General features: G+C 42.3%; 1 protein-coding gene across 1 annotated transcript in view; it reads left to right on the top strand.

Annotated features, from left to right (window-relative positions):
• The window catches only part of appl1 (adaptor protein, phosphotyrosine interaction, PH domain and leucine zipper containing 1), a gene marked incomplete at its 5' end in the record, with an annotated part of 17,095 nt that extends 3,902 nt beyond the window's left edge, over positions 1 to 13,193 (top strand). Inside the window, 11 exons of the mRNA XM_071547450.1 lie at positions 1,140 to 1,182; positions 1,261 to 1,317; positions 3,164 to 3,255; positions 3,901 to 4,068; positions 4,487 to 4,539; positions 5,049 to 5,223; positions 5,516 to 5,552; positions 5,837 to 5,977; positions 6,264 to 6,314; positions 6,791 to 6,880; positions 7,866 to 13,193. Coding sequence (XP_071403551.1) covers positions 1,140 to 1,182; positions 1,261 to 1,317; positions 3,164 to 3,255; positions 3,901 to 4,068; positions 4,487 to 4,539; positions 5,049 to 5,223; positions 5,516 to 5,552; positions 5,837 to 5,977; positions 6,264 to 6,314; positions 6,791 to 6,880; positions 7,866 to 8,018 — 1,060 coding nt within the window. The remainder of the gene's footprint in view (positions 1 to 1,139; positions 1,183 to 1,260; positions 1,318 to 3,163; positions 3,256 to 3,900; positions 4,069 to 4,486; positions 4,540 to 5,048; positions 5,224 to 5,515; positions 5,553 to 5,836; positions 5,978 to 6,263; positions 6,315 to 6,790; positions 6,881 to 7,865) is intronic.
• Between the last annotated feature and the right edge of the window lie 6,807 nt (positions 13,194 to 20,000).

Genomic DNA, 20,000 nt, shown 5'->3' with positions numbered 1-20,000 from the left:
TGAACTACCCTGAACTACCTTGAACTACCCTGAACTACCCTGAACTACCCTGAACTACCTTGAACTACCCTGAACCACCTTGAACTACCTTGAACTACCCTGAACTACCCTGAACTACCCTGAACTACCTTGAACTACCCTGAACCACCTTGAACTACCTTGAACTAACCTGAACCACCTTGAACTACCCTGAACTACCCCGAACTACACTGAACTACCTTGAACTACCCTGAACCACCTTGAACTACCTTGAACTAACCTGAACCACCTTGAACTACCCTGAACTACCCTGAACTACCCTGAACTACCTTGAACTACCCTGAACCACCTTGAACTACCTTGAACTAACCTGAACCACCTTGAACTACCCTGAACTACCTTGAACTACCCTGAACCACCTTGAACTACCCTGAACTACCTTGAACTACCCTGAACTACCCTGAACTACCTTGAACTACCCTGAACTACCCTGAACTACCCTGAACTACCTTGAACTATCCTGAACCACCTTGAACTACCTTGAACTAACCTGAACTACCTTGAACTACCCTGAACCACCTTGAACTACCTTGAACTAACCTGAACCACCTTGAACTACCCTGAACTACCCTGAACTACCTTGAACTACCCTGAACCACCTTGAACTACCCTGAACTACCCTGAACCACCTTGAACTACCCTGAACCACCTTGAACTACCCTGAACTACCCTGAACCACCTTGAACTACCCTGAACCACCTTGAACTACCCTGAACCACCTTGAACTACCCTGAACTACCTTGAACTACCTTGAACTACCTTGAACTACCCTGACCTACCTTAAACTACCTTGAACTACCCTGAACTACCCTGAACTACCTTTACCTACCCTGACCTACCCTGAACTACCTTGAACTACCTTGAACTACCCTGAACTACCCTGAACTACCTTTACCTACCCTGACCTACCCTGACCTACCTTAAACTACCTTGAACTACCCTGAACTACCCTGAACTACCCTGAACTACCATGAACTATCTGTCCCCTCCCCATTAGTCAAATAATTAATAAGTCAGTCAAACAAATTGAATAAAAAATCGAATTAAAATGTTTGTGTGAAGGTGCTGGCAGTGTGACTGTGTTGTCTTGTGTTTGGCAGAGTGGCCACGCTGCAGGCAGAGAGCAGGAAGGACTGTGAGGAGGTAAACGAGTTTCTCTCATGTTGTCTGCTGTGTTGAGTGTCAGCCGTCTGTCCGTCCTCACGCTGTCTCTCTCCACAGTGGATCGCCACCATCAACAACATCTCCAAGAGGATCTACCTGAGCGAGAACGCAGAGGTCAGTGGACAAACATCACCCTTCATTTAACCTGGGTAGTCTGGTCTCTTGTTGAAGAAAGAGCAAAGAAAGCAGCATCAAGACAAACACTACACAACAGTTTACAACAGCAAAGTACAGCCAAAGTCACAAAGAAGAGAGAATAATGTCAGATTTTCCATAAAAGCTCTCCAACAGGCAGTAGTCCAATATCAAGCCTTACTGATAGTCTTATTCTGTCTCTGTTTGGCTTGATGCAGAAACAACACAGATAGCAACGCTACAGGAAGCTGGAAACAGATGCATTTCAAAATAAAGGTCCTATAGTTACAGTTTTATACCTAACAGGATTTTGCACTAGGCAAGATGTAAAAATCCAGTGTCCCATCCCCACTAACTGAGACCCTCTCCCTGATTGCTCAAATTATAGTATGTAAACAGTAATTAAATTAAATTATATTATGTTAGGTCACCTGCTAATTGCTGGTGTAATTTTTACTTGCCAAAATAATTAATATGCAGTTTTGCACTATTGGTCCATGTAAAATCTACTCTCTCTCCCTATTGGTCCATGTAGAGTCTACACTCTCTCTGCCGATTGGTCCATGTAGAATCTACTCTCTCGCCGTATTGGTCCATGTAAAATCGACTCTCTCCCTATTGGTCCATTCATAATCAACTCTCTCCCTATTGGTCCCTAGGGAAGCTCATGAATAATCAATCTGTGAATGATGAACATTGTGTAATCCCATTGATGAAGTTTGTGGAATTCAATTATTTATGTATATACATATACAGTATGTATATATAGAATATTAGTATATATTGTGGTAATGAATTTGCCTTTTTAATGGGAAGCTGCTATATTTAAAATGGCCACAAGAGGGAGACAGCCAATAGCTTATTGACAGGATGTTGGTCTATTCCACATCCTTAAAATAAGGTTTAAAAAGTGAATAAGTGTTAGTTCTGTGTGGATACTACAGTCTGTGTCATGTTTGTAATGAGTTTGAAAATATTATCAGCAATACACTGAACATTCAATTTGTAGTTTTGGTTTTGCTCTGTTTAAATTTATAGGGCAACACATGACAGTTCAGCAAGGAAAATCAAGCTTTTTTATATTGTGAAGCAGCTGCCTTTGTTTCATATATTTTTGACTTAACTTCCCATCAACCTGTTGTAATATTTTAATTGAAATAAGTTATAGTTGTAGCACACCTTACCTAGCTAGTCCGAACATTGGGAGGAAAATATAAATGTGGCAGACAAAACACTGTCATGTCATAAACTGTCATGAAACAATAATATCAAACAGAATATAAACCCTGATCTGCTACAATATGCACACTGGAGTCAATAAAAGTTTAGTTTAGATGTTGAATTGATTTTAATTTACATGGATGAAAGGTTTCTATTTGCTTCATAGGTCACTTGCAAATGTATAGTCACATAACAGAGTTGGGTGCCGCAAACATCCATCATTTGTTCCTTAACTTGAGAAAAAGTGTAAAAGTTAAGTTAAGTACCCACAAAGTCAGATTTTTTTTTTTTCATACATTACGACAACATCACATCAGTATCCAAACCCAAGATTCTGCAACATTATATCAAATGAAAAGTCTAGGAGACAGATTCTTGTGCTTCATTTTATACATATTTCCCTGTAATTCAGCCTGACATGTTTGATGTCTTTGGAAACCTCGGGATCTGGACTAGAATTTAAAATAAAGTTCTGTGGGTTTGAACAAAGCTCGGCTGAGTAACATGCGTTTCTAACGATGGAGCCAGGGCTGTCAGGACCGGCAGGGTGGAGGAGGTTTAAATGGGCGTCACTAGTCTGACTCTGCTGTCTTCTCATTGGCAGGAACTCGCAGCCAGAGTGAACCAATCAGCTCTCGAGGCCGTGACGCCATCACCGTCCTTCCAGCAGAGACACGAGAGCATGAGACCCAGCAGGTAGGAACGTGTGTGTGTGTGTGTGTGTGTGTGTGTGTGAGACAGGCTGGTGTTTTTTAATGCATTTCTTACCGTCAAAAGTTCCTATGAAAATAGCAAAATCAGCAGTGATTTTGTTTTGTCAACAAGTCTCGTCCACTGCAGCCATTTCCCAGCAGCCATGGAACTCCACTGTATTAAAAAATGGATTAAAAACCCGTCACAGAGCACCGGGCCGGACCACTTTTTCCTCAAACAACTTAATAAGCCGGCTGTAAACACGTTTTCCATCTCAGGAAAGTAGTTCCGCAGCACAGAAAATAGTCCCCCGGCGTAATGAAGAATTTGTTCCTGTTTGAATTTGATTTGGTAAAAACTACAACAGCCTGACTTTTCATGGTGACAGTTAGCAATTTTTAAAATGTAAACAATGTCTTTGTGAGCTGAATTTAAAGGTTTTTATCTTACAATTGGAGCCGATGACTTCCGGGTTGACGGCTAAAAACGGAACGTGGGAAGTCAGAAAGTAACGGGAGGAGAGCAAACGCTTTGTTGATTTAGTTATTTTCATAGGATTTGTTGACGGTAAGAAATGTATTAAAAACACTGGCCTTATCCTTTAAACCATCCATCCATCATCCATCTCTCTCTCTCTCTCTACTCCAGTAAGGGGCGTGCGGGGCGAGCGAGCAGCGTCAGCTCAGAGTCGTCGCCCGCCCTCTCTGCGCTCTCACTGGATGCCCTGGTCGACCCGGAAACGCCCATCCAGTTCGACATCATTTCCCCCGTCACCGAGGAGAACACAGGACAGAGCAAGACAACACACACCGGCAGGTAGGGAGAGAGAGAGAGAGAGAGAGAGAGAGAGAGAGAGAGAGAGAGAGAGAGAGAGAGAGAGAGAGAGAGAGAGGGAGAGGGAGAGGGAGAGGGAGAGGAGAGGGAGAGGGAGAGGGAGAGGGAGAGGGAGAGGGAGAGGGAGAGGGAGAGGGAGGGTCTTACCCTGAGTCGAGTAACTTGTGTCTGGGGATCAATGAGCCTGAAACAAAATACAATCAGAGAGAGGAGAGAGGAGAGGAGAGAGGAGAGAGGAGAGAGGAGAGAGGAGAGAGGAGAGAGGAGAGAGGAGAGAGGAGACAGGAGAGAGGAGAGAGGAGAGAGGAGAGAGGAGAAGTAGTGTAGCAGTTGCTGGTGAGTGCCTGATATCATCTGTGTGTGTGTGTGTGTGTGTGTGTGTGTGTGTGTGTGTGTCCAGGAGGAGTAACCCGTTTGGAGAGTCAGGAGACACCGCATCAGAAGACAGTGAAGGTACAAATTTCATGAAACTGTACTCTGGACAAATGGATTTTATACTAATTTTTATATAATTTTAAGAACTTCTGCAAATATAGTTTGCAGTTTTATAAAAATTTAATAATTTGAACAAATCTATCTTATCTTGAATTTGAATGCATATTTATCTTATATTTTTCCTAAATTGTCATAAAATTGTAATACTCTGGACAACACCCCGTCCCGTCCCGTCCCATCCCGTCCCGTCCCATCCCGTCCCGTCCCACCCTGTCCCATCCCGTCCCGTCCCACCCTGTCCCATCCCTTCCTGTCCCACCCTGTCCCGTCCCACCCTGTCCCATCCCGTCCCGTCCCACCCTGTCCCATCCCTTCCTGTCCCACCCTGTCCCGTCCCACCCTGTCCCATCCCGTCCCGTCCCATCCCACCCTGTCCCGTCCCGTCCCTTCCTGTCCCATCCCTTCCTGTCCCATCCCTTCCTGTCCCGTCCCACCCCGCCCCGTCCCACCCCGCCCCGTCCCTCCAGACTCCATCCTGCACCAGCTGTTCATCGTTCGCTTCCTGGGCTGCATGGAGGTGCGGAGCTCTGAGGCGGTGGAGGTGGTCTCTGAGACCATGAGGCAGATCCTGGCTGCCAGAGCCATCCACAACGTGTTCAGGATGACCGAGTCACACCTGCTGGTCACCTGTGACTGCCTCAAGTACGGGCCAGCGTGTGTGTGTGTGTGTGTGTGTGTGTGTGTGTGTGTGTGTGTGTGTGTGTGTGTGTGTGTGTGTGTGTTGAATGAGTCGTGTGTATCTAAACTTATATTCAGGAACACTGATTAGCAACATGGATGTTTTAGTACAGGAAGACATTTCCTCTCACCTGTCCTCTCATGTAATACTGTGATAATGAAACATACCTTCTAAATAACAGACATTATAATTATAATTATAAGTGATGAGATAATGATTCCATGCGATAACAATATTGATTGTATTTTGTTTCAGGCTCATTGATCCCCAGACACAAGTTACTCGACTCAGGGTAAGACCCTCTCTCCCTCTCTCCCTCTCTCCCTCTCTCTCTCTCTCTCTCTCTCTCTCTCTCTCTCTCTCTCTCTCTCTCTCTCTCCCTCCCTCTCCTGGTTGAAGGGTTTTCTTGTGGTCTGTTGCAACAATGAAGGTAGCCTGGAAATCAAATTCACCTCTCTCTCTCTCTCTCTCTCTCTCTCTCTCTCTCTCTCCCTCTCCCTCTCCCTCTCCCTCTCCCTCTCTCTCCCTCTCCTCTCCCTCTCCCTCTCCCTCTCCCTCTCTCTCTCTCTCTCTCAGTTTCCTCTGTCCAGTGTGGTTCAGTGTTCATCCCATCAGGACAACAGGAGGCTGTTTGGTTTCGTTCTGCAGACGCCAGGCGGGCGGGGCGACGGACGGGCCGTCTGCTACATCTTCGAGTCCAACAACGACGGAGAGAAGGTTGTCTGTCTCTCTGTCTGTCTGTCTCTCTGTCTGTCTGTCTGTCTCTCTCTATCTGTCTGTCTGTCTGTCTCTCTCTGTCTCTCTCTATCTGTCTGTCTGTCTATCTATCTTTGTCTGTCTGTCTGTCTCTCTGTCTGTCTGTCTGTCTGTCTCTCTGTCTGTCTCTCTCTCTGTCTGTCTGTCTGTCTCTCTCTCTGTCTGTCTGTCTGTCTGTCTCTCTGTCTGTTTTTCTCTCTGTCTGTCTGTCTGTCTGTCTAACCCGTCTATCTTTTTCATGTTTCAGATCTGTGACAGTGTGGGCCTGGCCAAGCAGATAGCCTTCCACTCTGAGATGGTGAGACTCGAGCTAAAGCTAATGCTAACTCACTACTGGTGCTAATACTAGAGCTAATGCTAATTCACAACTACTGTCTACGGATGCTAATACTAGAGCTAATGCTAATTCACTACTGGTGCTAATACTAGAGTTAATGCTAACTCACTACTACTGTCTACTGGTGCCAATACTAGAGCTAATGCTAATTCACAACTACTGTCTACGGATGCTAATACTAGAGCTAATGCTAATTCAGAACTACTGTCTATGGATGCTAATACTAGAGCTAATGCTAATTCACTACTGGTGCTGATACTAGAGCTAATGCTAACTGAGTACTGGTACTAATACTAGAGCTAATGCTAACTCACTACTACTGTCTACTGGTTCTAATGCTAACTCGCAACTAAAGTTTACTGTCAGCAATACTAGAATTAATGCTGACTCACTAGTAGTGTCTGTAGTGATTTGTGTGTGTATGTGTGTGTGTGTAGGACCGTAAAGCGGTGGAAAAGAAGAAGGAGCAGGACAAGGCCAAGGAGAAGCAGCAGGAGGAACTCAGCAAACAGAGACAGATAGAGAAGGTAACCTTTAACCTTTAACCTTTAACCCTGGCCATACACTGACATTCAGTTCTGTTCTGTTCTGTTCTGTTCTATTCTGTTCTATTTAGTTCTGTTGTATTCTCTTCTATTCTATTCTGCTCTATTCTATTCTATTCTGTCTGTTCTGTTCTGTTCTGTTCTATTCTGCCCTGCCCTGCTCTGTTCTGTTCTGCACACAACACAAACTACTGCATCCTGTTGCACCAGCTGAACTTAAGTTCAAACATAGGCTAGTTCAGACAAAAGTCACACCAACTGAAATAATTTAAACGTAGACATAACTTACAATTTAAAACCTACCGACCCCGTACTAGCTGTAAAACTTCAGTAAAATATCTGCTGGCACAGAGCCCCGATCTGATAGACAGGGTTCTGGAAAGTCTGGAAAAGTATTAAAAATGAACTTGATCATTTCCAGGTCTTGAATAGTTTGGGAATTTGAAAAAATGTCTGGAAAAGTATGGAAAATGTTGCGGTTCAGGTCCGATACACACATAATTCTAGCTTTTATGTTGTTGTAGAGCCACTTTGAGTCCACAGTTTTTGTTGATGTGAAGAATAATGTTCAGATAGAGGGACGCTCTTATTACCCAGCCGCTGTCAGCATGCATTATATCAAATACCCACCAAAATCAAATCCGGTCAAGAACATAGGGTCTGGGAAAAATATGGAATTTTAAAATGGAAACCGTGTAGGAACCCTGCCAATCATCTCACATATTCTGATATTTGTCTCTGTGAAGAACAATCTTCATCTATACAGTGATATGACCTAGTTAGCAGGGGCAAGATGTCTGTCTGCGTAAATCATATTGAACACCAGACAAAATCTTCAAAACAAATCAAGGTTGGGAAAAAGTGAGGAATTTTTTTAACTGAAAAGCTGTTTGTTCCCTACAGCTTTTATCATTTCTCTTTTGGTATTCAGCCTGAGTTTTGTATTTTTCCTCTTTCCGAATCGCAGGACCTGGAGGAGCAGAGCCGTCTGATCGCCGCCTCGACTCGCCCTGCCAACACCCCCGCCTCTGACGGACAGTTCCTGGTGCTTAGCAACAGCCAATCAGAAGACAGCGATGCCGGGGAGGAGGGGAAGAAGAAGGGCGAATCAGAAGCCTAACGAAGGGAGGAGGATGCATGTTTTGCCACCCAGGGAAGCCCAGCTGGTACCGTCAAGGAAATAGCTCCAACATCACAGGGGGGGGGGGAACGCCACCCACCCGGGCTGCTTGGAGTTGAAAAACATGCGCTCCCTCTGTACTGGACTCTGTGAGGAAGTTCGAGGCGAAGAACAAGTCAAGGTCAGCTTCTTAAACCTGAAAATGGAGGATAAAATAAACGCACCTCCGTTGAAAGAGGAGGAAGGTAGACGTACAAACGGTTAAAAAAGAGAAACGTCTCGTCAAAGACTCTTATACTCTCTGTGTAAAAAATCCTGTGTTTTATACCAGATCCACTACCCAGAAAGAATAACAAGAATATAGATTAACTTGTAAGTTTCTGTTATGTTTTTTTTATTTTGTAGAATGGTTTAACGGTAATGACGCATAGCAACATAAACCGGGATGTGAAGGAGACGCGACAGGAAAGACTCTCATTCACTTTCCCCTCTCTGAGCTCTCTCCCCTCTCCCAGTTATGGTCTCCAGGGGGGGGGGGAATTTGTCATTTTGCCACAGGTCAGGCTCGGCCATTAAGCCACGCCCCCCTGGAGCTGGGAGGGGGTCGGTGCCTTGCTCAAGGACACTTTGCCCGTGTGGGAAGGTTGGGTCAGAGGAGATCAGACCTCAGGACGCTCTCTCTGGATACTAGGCCACCTGAGCTGCCTATTAATATGATTATTATAATAGTTAATAAGTAGTGATGGGACGATATATATGATATACCTCACGATACGATTCGATATGAGATATTCGTGATTCAGTACAACCAGGATACGATGTAATTAAAAACTTCAGTGACAACAAAGTCTGACTGTGCAGAATTCTGTTTACTTCTGAGACTCAGATCTTTCCAGCGATGCCATTGGCTGCTAGAATGTAAACAACAATTTTAAAATGTCATTACAAAGTGACAATAATATAATTTGGATGGAGAGCTTGTGAAACTGTGATGGTCAAGAGTCTCATTAGTGATTACTACAGCAGAATAACATGGAGCTGATATCACCATTCATGTTCCTGATTTTAGTATCACGATATACTGAATTTAGATTTATCGTCTCATCCCTATTAATGAGTTATAATAATTGTAACATAATATTGAGAGAGAGCGAGTCCGTTATATTTGGTCTTATATTTGTTTCTTTAGTCGTCATCTGTTATCTCGTGGCTGTAGCAGCTAACCGGATGATGTCATCAGGTGACAAACCAATTAGGACGTTCGCTGTGCAAGGCTCACTGTGAACTGCCGCATGCTGTAAAACCCGGGTGTGGAGCGGGAATTAAACTCAACGCTTACTAGTCTGGCAGAAACATGGCCGCCATCAAAAAGTGAGAGTAAAAGGGTGAAGTCTGATCCTGGGTCAGTGTTGTAGTGTAGTGTAAGATAGGGAGCGGGGCAGGGAAACTGATCTGTGAGTCAGTTGTCTTTGTGTTTTGGCACAGAGCTAATCACACCCACAGAGGGTTTTTTTCGATAGATTTGATAGAAAATGCAACTTGAGTGCATTTCGAGGATTTTAAACATGTTAACAGTAATGCTGTGTAGCGTTTACAGCGGAGCCGCCATGTTGTGATGTCAGAGTCAGGGTGACGGATCAAGAGTTTCCAAATTGGAGTTTCAGCTTGAAGGACCGCTTCGTCACGTTTTTTTTCCTAGTAGGAAGTCAGAATTCCCGACTTTCCGACATGTCTGGAACGCAGCATCAGAACAAGTTCTCTCCCAGCAGCCGTCATGGAGCATGGCTGGAGCCAACATGGCCGCCACCGAGAGCTGTAATGGAGAATTCAACAGCAGTTATGGAGGGGGAAAAAAAGAAAATAACTTTTTTTTTTTACACACCTCCTGTTCATTTGAAGAGATTAATTCCTAAAGGAGATATCCACCATTTAGCTAACAGGCCTCCAACTCTGACAAAATGACATCGTCCGTTAGACAGCGTTTCTGAGTGACACCCTTCCATTCATTTCTAATAGAGATCTCATATTTCCTTCCTACCCGTTCCTTCCTGCTCTTTGCGTTGTCCTGATCCCAGTAAACCAGTTAAAGGTTGTCTATTTGAGTCCTGCTATCTGTCTCTGATGGTTGTGGGGTTTCTCTGGAAGTGCCTAAGCCCCGCCCCTTCCTCTGTCCACCATGGGACCTTATTTTGGAAAAAAAATGTACGGTAGTCAACCGCGAGAGACAAATAATTGTTTGATCCCGTTTGAATTGTGCCATGAATTACACATATGATGTTTTGTCAATTTAAAAGATAATTTTGCAAGTCAGGAAAGTCTCAGTTTGTGGTAAAACTGTTGAAGTATCAGACTGAGAAAATACGTCATTAGAAAGACGACACACCCAAAAGTGGAGTAAGTGACATCATAACTTTCTCTCTCCACAAGCTCCCAGAGCCTGAAGCTCAGTCCCTCTCAGACAGCAGGAGTATTAAACACAACCTGGAAGGTAGACAGGAAGAACGGATTTAAACTGCTGTAGGATAGTTTCAGTACAGTGGGGGCTAACGTTAACGCCATGCTGTATGTTTCCTTCATGTTGGTGTCGGTGAGACAGAGATGTAGTTCACTGAGCCTGAAACACTAAACTAAACTTTACTTTACTGTTTTACCACAAACTGACACTTTCTTCACTTGAAAAATTATCTTTTAAATTGACAAAACATCATATGTGTAATTCATGGCACAATTCAAACGGGATCAGTAGTCTCTCGCCGTTGACTACCGTACATATTTTTTCCGAAATAAGGTCCCATGGGGGACAGCGGAAGGGGCGGGGCTTAGGCTCTCTATGTATGTAAATGTTTGTATGATAACTGACGATTGGCTACAGATCTGAAGCCTCGACTGTAAAGAGATTAGAGTTTGCATTGGAACAGATCTGGTCCCGTGGTTTATCTTAGCCTGTTACTAAGTTACTGACTTTAAATGTAAAGCAGCTAATGCCAATTTGAAACCAAGTGAATAATCCCTTTCCTTATCCAGGCAGTTTATCTCCAGCCTGCTGTCACTTGGCTCTTACCAAACATCCGTCCGCTCCACCGGTAGCTCCAGTTAGGAGCCAGTCCCTTCATTTCCATCAGACAGACAAATCAGCTGATGTTGACCTATGGATGGTGGTAGAGGGGCAACTTTCCAAGGCAATGTACATGGACAACATTGCCTTGAGTAATGATGGGAGTAGTTGTTGTTAAAATATATAGTCATATTGTCGCCAACATCAAGTAAACTGTCTTTAGCCCTAGTCTCTACTCCAAAACATGAAGAGTTGGAGCTTGAGAAGAGTCAGCTCAGTTAACCTGAACAAACTGTTAGCTAGCTAACTAGCCACACACTGGTGATAATGTCAACACGCTAACGCTAGCTGCTACTAGCTACGTTAGCTAGTGTGCTAATCAGATGTGTTAACAACAAGACAGTGATGGTTAGCTGACCAGATGCTATGGTTAGCTAGCTAACAAGCTGACATTATCTAAACACTAAATCAATCAGATGGATCAGTGATGAAATGATCAGTTCAGTCAGAAACAGACAGAAATTAACCGTCGACAGAAACACAGTCAGCTGTTCACAGAGCTGAGGACCTCCAAGATGGCCGCCAGAGGGGGGTGACACCACCTGGAAGCCTTAAATTGGCAGATAGAAGCAGATGTCTTATTTCTCTATGTCTCTACTCCCAGAGTCACTGTTCTCTGGCTTTGGAGGGCAAGATGTTGCCTCAAAATGTTGCCTTTGGATCATGGCCTTAAGGCAGGGCAATTTCTAGGGCAACTCTGTCGGGAAACCGTTGCCTCAACATTGTTGCTTTAAGCCCGTAGGAACACCTTGTTGCGAGGAGACATTGAAATAGATTTTTGATGCTGTGTCTCATTGTGTTGCCTGTGTTGCCCAACCACATTGCTGAACAAAATGATGTGTAACACCAGTTGCCAGAGTCCATTTATTGTTTTATTCACATTTACATTGTCATCATTAATCTGGATCATTGCTTTGGGACAGTGGTGTGAAACTGGTTCTTTTTGCACTTTGGTCTTGACTTTTATATTGCTCATCTTCTACATCACACTTAACTCTTTACTGATTTATTTGACTGTTATCCAGAGTGATTTACAATGAGAATCAACAGTAGAATCAGCTTCAGTTCCTAGATCACAGATATTGTATTCAACCATAAGGAGGTCAGAGGTCACAGCGCCCTGTCAGTAGACGAGTGTTACTAACCGACTGTGGGGAAATTAACTCGGTCAGTGCATTGCCAAAAGCCTAATTCAACAGTTCCAGATGATTCTTCTCTTTTCTGTTTGTGGGGTTTAATGACTTGCTGACTTGTGTCTGAGCTGCACTTTGCTGATGCAGGAAAACACAACAGGATCGATGGTGTTGAACTGTAAATACGTATCGGTGATTGATGTTCCAGTGTCATGAATAAAAAAGGTTCGTCTGCGATAAATAAAGCACTAATTCAACCCCGTCTGTGTCAGTCTGGTGATGCTTCAGATCGGACAAGCTGCAGGAACAGTTAGCATTAGAAATGGAAATTAAGAAATAGAAAAGAGAAATAAAAAGGATTGATCCAAATGTATTTTTCTTTTTTGTAGTTTTCAAATGTTTTATGTGAATATGTTTTATATATATATATAGACAGTGTATATGTGTGTGTGCAAAAATAAGTCCTATTTTTATCTATTTCTAAAAAAGACATGAAGTGCAGGCTATAGTTCAGAACTTCTGGAATGGGGGTAAGTGGGGAAAAAGTTAAATAATATACAAAATGGGGACTTGATGCAGATAACTAAACCCTGGGGACTGTTGAACTGAGGGGAAAAAAGTGTTTTTCCCAGTAGGTGAATACAATGTTGTCATATCGCCACTTCCTGTTTCCGCATGATTACATTTATTTTTTAATTGTAACCTAAACAGCACAAAAGGTTATTTTGTGTATTTTGACAAAAGGCTTATGTGAGTGAAATGAATGTGTTATAGTAAGCCTACAATCAACCATAAACCAACTAAGCATTTCAAAACAGAATTTGAATGGATAGAACGGACTTTCCCATTAAAATCAACGCTCCTGGATGGTCAGAGCGGCGGCCTTTTGATTTTTGATTTTGATTTTGATTCTGATGGCCAGTGCGACACTTTACGGTCTTAATGGCCGTTGTCACCATAGAAACTAACCATAGACGCCATTTTATGGTGTACTTGCCAAAATACCATAGAAAACAGTGCAAAGGTTGTTCTATACATTCCAATTCTGTGAGTTCTCCTGTCATAGTGCTAATATACATAATCAATATTTTGCATTTTGAGCATTTAGCTGATTGTCTTATGCAGAGTGACATACAACAATAAAGAAAACTTCAATTCCTAAATCAACAATTCCAACATTACAGAAGTCTGAATACAGAATGAAATCTCCACCTTTTAAACAAAGTGACATCTATTCTGACTAAACGATTGATAGTGCAAAATTTGAATATAACTAAGATAACTGAAGTCCTTGGTTGACAAAATGAAAACCGGATCATCTGTATGTTGGAGATAATATAATAATAATAATAATAATAACTTTATTTATATAGCACTTCTCATAACAAAGTTATAAACGCAGTTATCACAAAGGATACAAGAAGACTACAACGCATTACATTAAGCCTTAGGTCAGCCTTAAAAATTTGCAATAATATTTTGAAATCAATCCTGAAATTTATTGTCTGTGATTAATTACAGTCATCCAGGTAGTAAAATGTCCAATAAATAAATAAATAGAAACAAAGTCCACTGGACTTAACTGAACTGAGTGGTGAAATATCTTCACTCTTCATGTTATGTCCAGTGGTGGATTTAGTTTTATTGTTTTTGTTTTTTTTAGACCTTAGATGGATTGGTAGCCAATCATAAGAAGCTAATGTAGGTGAGATGTGGTGACTCTTTTTTTGTAAGAAGTCTGGCTGCAGAATTTGGATGAATTGCAACTTGGATATGTTGTTCTGACTGAGGCAAGAGCAACGTGAGTTGCAGTAGTCGAGACGTGAGCTAAAAGCCTGTGTACTTGTTTCAAGGTGATTAGAAGATTAAAAATGCCCTAATATTTTAAAGTCTCCTAAGTTGAAAGAAGCAGGATTGAAGCACAGACTTCACCTGTTCATTCAGACTTAAAAACGACACCAAGATTTATCCAATTAGAGGAGACATTTGTGGATAGTGAGCCAAGGTGGCCATGGATATCAGGACTGATTGAAGGATCACATCCAAATAATCAGTATTCCGTTGTAAGAAATGAAGGGACAGCCAGCGTTGAATGTAATGGATGCAATTGTGTAAGAGAGCCAGCTGCTCCACATCATTTAGATTAAAGGACAGGTATAACTGGGCATCGTCGCCTTAGAAGCATACAGTATGAATAGAAAATAAGATGGGGCCCAAGATGGAGCCGTGTGGAACTCCACAGGTAAAGGAGGAAGGTTGAGTGAAAACTATGATGTTCTGATTTATTTTCCCAAACGGACTTTGTAAATGAAGTGTTCGGCTGAGCCTGGCTCTGTTGCTGTAAATATTAGAGTCGGTCCACAATCTGCTGGAGTTTAAATGATTTAACTACAAAGAGAAAACTAGTTACAGTTGAGAGTAACTTTAAGAACCTGGAAAAAAGGAAGATCAAATAAATTAAAAAAAACCCCACTAAAGATGAAGAATCAGAAAAGTCTATATTCTTGTTCAAATTTCATTTTTATGTTTATATTGTATTGCTCTCTGCTGTATTTTATTACGATTTGCTGCTGCAACAACCGGATTACCCCACAGGGATCAATAAAGTTTTGTCTTATCTTATTTTATCTTAAAGCCCCTACATGTAGAATTTGTATCTGATTATATCATCCTCCAATTAATTTTGATACATAAAAAGTTTGTCAGTAGAAAAATGATACCATCGCGGAGAAAATTGGTTTAGTGTTTGTGTTGCTGTCAGTCTGTTCATTGTCTGGACTGAACCGGCCGGACTGAGGAGGCGCTCAGCCAAACCAGGAAGAAAACAGACGCAGTTTGAATCCAGACTAGTTGCTTAGATTGAACAGCGTGAGGCTAAGTCAGCTGTTACGCCCCGGCCGAGGGGAAACCCGGGCGCAACATCAAAGGATGGCTCCCCTCTTTCCCCGCTCCCAAACACAACCAGCAAATAGGGCTGCAACTAACGATTACTTTCATTATCTATTAATCTGTGGATTATTCTCTCGATTAATCGATTAGTTGTTTGGTCTATAAAATGTCAGAAAATGGTGAAAAATGTGGATCAGTGTTTCCCAAAGCCCAAGATGACGTCCTCAAATGTCTTGTTTTGTCCACAACCCAAAGATATTCAGTTTACTGTCATAGAGGAGGAAAGAAACCAGAAAATATTCACATTTAAGAAGCTGGAATCAGAGAATTTTGACTTGTTTTTCTTATGAAATTACTCAAACCGATTATCAAAATAGTTGGCGATTAATTTAATAGTTGACAACTAATCGATTAATCGATTAATCGTTGCAGCTCTACCAGCAAACAAGTAGTTTGAGCCCCAAACGGTTTATTGTTTCAGGGAGGACAGGCGTCAGGGTGGGCAAAAGGCCAAAATAACAACCAAAAAGAAAACTAACACAGATTCCCTAATCTTACCTGCTTAAAGAAAAGAAACCAAAAATCACATGAGGCTTACCTACACTCCTAACCAAGGAAACACAGGAGAAAAAGGATCTCAAACAAAAAGGCCACCCACCCCTACAACTCCCTGGGCTGTAACAAACCAATGAACAGAACTAACACAGAGAACTAAGATGCTGGCAGGTTGGAGGCTGGCAAAGAAAGGAGAAGCTCTCTGGACAGGTGGCAGCAGCTTTATACTCTGGGTGTCTCAGCAGGAACCAATCACCAGCCGGGACACACCTACACAATCACACAGCACAACCAATCATAGCTCACCACCTGTTGCTCAGCAGACACACAGACGAGAGAGGGAGAGAAAGACATGGAAACATGGAAAACCACACACATGACAGAGAGTGGGGCTACAGAAGAAGGGAAAGAAACTATCGCGCCTCACATGGCGTCCCGGTCCCGGTGTGTTCAGGTTGTAATCGCGTCGTTAGTCCGCATTTCCCATTTCATTGCTATAATTTATGTTATTTTATCATTAGTTTGTGTAATATAAAATCAAAATTGTGTATCATAGCTGATAAGAGACGGTAAAAAGGGTAAAAAGCTATGATATAATATATAATTTATAAACAAATGATTTTATATTACACAAACTAATGATAAAATAACATAAATTATAGCATTACTAATAATTAGTAAACATTATTAATGATCATTTCATTGTTTGTTAACAGTAAAATAACTATTAACTAAAGTTTAATTAACTATCAATTTACCATTTATTAATGATGGTTATTATAAAGTGTTACCCTTTTATCTTTTACGATTATCTGGATTTGTTTTTAGTCTAGTTCGTTATAGCGGTAGAATGTTCCAGTAGCTGCAGCTCTTAGCATCAGAATAGTACATGTTGGATAAGCTCAAACATCTGTTAACCTGAATTCTCACAATAGCAAACTACTATAGTACAATGCTGTTATTAGGAATAATATAGGAACTAATGTTTGAGCTACAGTTATCTGCAGCAGTAGGCTACTTTTTTAAATATTCCAGCTTTATGGAGCGGGCTTACGGAAGAGGATTAGTTGTCAGGTGAAAAAAAAAAAAAAAAAGTTTTGTCAGGTGAAAAAAAAAAAAAAAGTTTTGTCAGGTGAAAAAAAAAAAAAAAAAGTTTTGTCAGGTGGAAAAAAAAAAAAAAGTTTTGTCAGGTGAAAAACTGACAAAACTTTTTTTTTTTTTTTTTTTCACCTGACAAAACAGAGTCAGAAAGTCAGAATTCTGACTTTAAAGTAATGGTTAAGCATTTAGGACAGAGCATCATTTTGGAATGAAACTCAGCCCTGGTCTGACAAAGCTCCACCCCTTAGATGACTCAACTGAGATAAACCAGGAAACAGAGGCTCACTTTTCCTCTCCTCACTGAGAAGAGACACACACAGACAGACGGACGATAAGATTCACCTTCAGACCAAACCCACGACTTCCAACCCCTTCAGACCAAATTCTGACTTTAAAGTCAGAATTCTGACTTTAAAGAGTCAGAACTCAAATACATTTTTCACATGTGGCCCTAATCCTCTTCCGTACGGGCTATTGCAAACGGCGCTAAAAGTTGTTGGGTTTTTTTGACAGTGTCGTTTTTTGGCACTACCACTAGGAGTCGACAAAATCAACAATTTTCAAATCCTACACAGATAGGCTTTAAAGATTGTAAGAATTTGTATATACAGAAATAGGAATACATTAAATTAATTCTGAAATTGAGTGGTATTCCCCTTTAAGAAATGGATGGCTAGTTGCATTTCCTAATTATCATCATCTTCATCATCTCTAACTGTGCTGTTCCACTGTTACAGAGACCTTCACTGGTAAAATCTTCAGAGGGACTTGATTCCAAGTGTCAGTGAATGGAAACAGCCTGTCAGTGAAAGTGTGTGTGAAGGTGTGTATGTGTGTGTTAGTGTCAGGATCAGAGAATGACAGTTTTCCTCTGGTCCAGTCCAGATGCAGTCTGATCCTCTGGAGCTTCTTCTTCATTGGGAGAACAGTGTCTGGATCTGGTGGGGACTCTGCTTCATATTTACCATCAGAAAAGATCATTCCCCTGAATCCAGACTGTATGATTCCCTTCCTCTGGACAGACTCTGCTAACACACCCAGTCTCCACAATGTATTGTCTCCAACCTCAACATCCCAGCTGTGAGTTCCTGAGTTAAAGCCCTCAGATCCCAGGATCCAGCAGTAATCAAACCTCTCTGGATTGTCAGGAAGCTTCTGTCTTTTTACATATCTCATACTGGTCAGATCTTCAGACAGGATGAGTTCTGGATTGGCAGTGTTGGGGTCCAGAATCACAGGAGTGTAGGAGACCATCTCCTTCATCTTGTCCCAGACTGTGAAGCTCAGGTTGCCCAGGTGTTTGGCCTCGTCTATCAGAGCTCCTGAGACCAGCTGTGGATCCTCCAGCAGGGGGCGCTGGACTCTTTCCACTGTAGCCTTGTAGTTCTGCAGGAACGAGACGTCTTCAGCTCTCGGCTCCTTCTCTATGGCTCTGACTGTGTCTGAAAGAGCTGCTATCTCTCTGCTCAGACCCTCGATCTTCTCCTTCATCGTCCGACTCTTCTGCTCCTCTTCCTCCCTCAGTGCAGCGATCCTGGCCTCCTCTTCCTCTTGTAGAAACTGGTGAAGCTTCTTAAACTCCTCCTTAATTTGCCTCTCTGTGCGTCGGGCCTGGACCTTAATGTGTTCTGCTGTTTGATCACAGTTTCCTTTAACTTGATTAAAGAGCTTCAGTTTCTCCTGTAAGGGCTTCAGGGATTTCTGAAGTTTCTCTTTGGGATCCCGTGCAGCTTCATCGATGGGTCTGAATTTGTGGTCCATGTGTGTTTTTGAATGCAGACAGACAAGACACACTGGCTGCTGATGGTCCAGACAGAAGAGCTTGAGTTTCTCAGTGTGCAGACTGCAGAGAAGCTCAGACTCCAGTAAGAAAGCCTCACACAGGTTCTTCAACACCAAGTTACAAGGTGGTTTACTCTGTGAAGATGTAGCCTTACAAACTGGACACTCACATATTCGTTTCCTTCTCCACCATTCTTGCACACAGGCTTTACAGAAGCTGTGGCTGCATGACAGGACGACAGGATATTTAAATTTTCTCTCTGAGTGAAACTAAGAACAGTTTAAGCGGGAAGACAGCTCAAACAGGAGGTCAGTCAGTCAGTCAGTTGTAGTGCTGCTCCCTCCTCTAGAAAGTTCCCTGAAAATTACTTTCACTTTGAGTCATGGTTCTTCTAAAACTCCCGTTCAGTGTGAGCAGTCAGCAGCAGGTTGGAGTGTCAGTATTCCCAGTATTCCCAGTATTCCCTCCTGTAGCTGTCCTCCCTCAGTGGAAGTCGTGGGTTTGGTCTGAAGGTGAATCTTATCGTCCGTCTGTCTGTGTGTGTCTCTTCTCAGTGAGGAGAGGAAAAGTGAGCCTCTGTTTCCTGGTTTATCTCAGTTGAGTCATCTAAGGGGTGGAGCTTTGTCAGACCAGGGCTGAGTTTCATTCCAAACTGATGCTCTGTCCTAAATGCTTAACCATTACAGTTTTTCACAGTTGTTTACACCCTAAAACTGGAACTTGGGACACAATCACTAAAACCTGAAACTCATGTATCAAATCCCTAAACCAAGTCTGCAAACCTACAAGCACAGTTTCTGCTTTCCACTCAGGTTGCAATTCTCTTTCACACTTTTTGCAAAACACTACACACATTAATGTGTAGTTTTCTTAGGCACAACATTCAAAAACTAAAATCACATGTGTTCATTTGGAAGCACTGCCATCCCAAATGCTTAACTTCATTTACCAACTGGCCACATCCACTCATCACACATATAAACACTAATATCTGTATTGTTCACTCAGAAATCAGAGCTTTAGCACTATAAAAAAAAAGGCCACAGGTGAGCTCTCTTGTTTTTCAGAACAATGTCGCAGTGAGAGCTAGAGGAAGAGGAGTGGCAGTAAGATGAGGAAGAGGAGGACAGGGACAAATAAAAGCAAAGAGAACAGTTATCTCAGATGACATCCGGGTCACTTTGGTTCACCGTGTGGTCGACATGGAGTGAGCATGAAGGAGGCTGGGCAGAGAGTCCAGACTAACCTGAGCTTCACTGCTGCTTCCATCATCCAGACATTCAGACATGAGAACAGGCAAGTAGCCTCCTGTCTGCACCATGCTGCTGTTCTTTATACTGTAGTATACTGTAGTAGTAGTAGTAGTAGTGGTCAGTGGTGGAAGAAGTACTGAGATCTTTTACTAA

The sequence above is a fragment of the Centroberyx affinis genome, unplaced genomic scaffold (genome assembly GCF_046629955.1).
Source record: "Centroberyx affinis isolate AG114_WGS23_722 - 3 ecotype Tasmania unplaced genomic scaffold, CSIRO-AGI_Caff_v1 ptg005925l_1, whole genome shotgun sequence".
Lineage (NCBI taxonomy): Eukaryota > Metazoa > Chordata > Actinopteri > Beryciformes > Berycidae > Centroberyx > Centroberyx affinis.
This window is presented reverse-complemented; position numbering and strand designations above follow the sequence as displayed.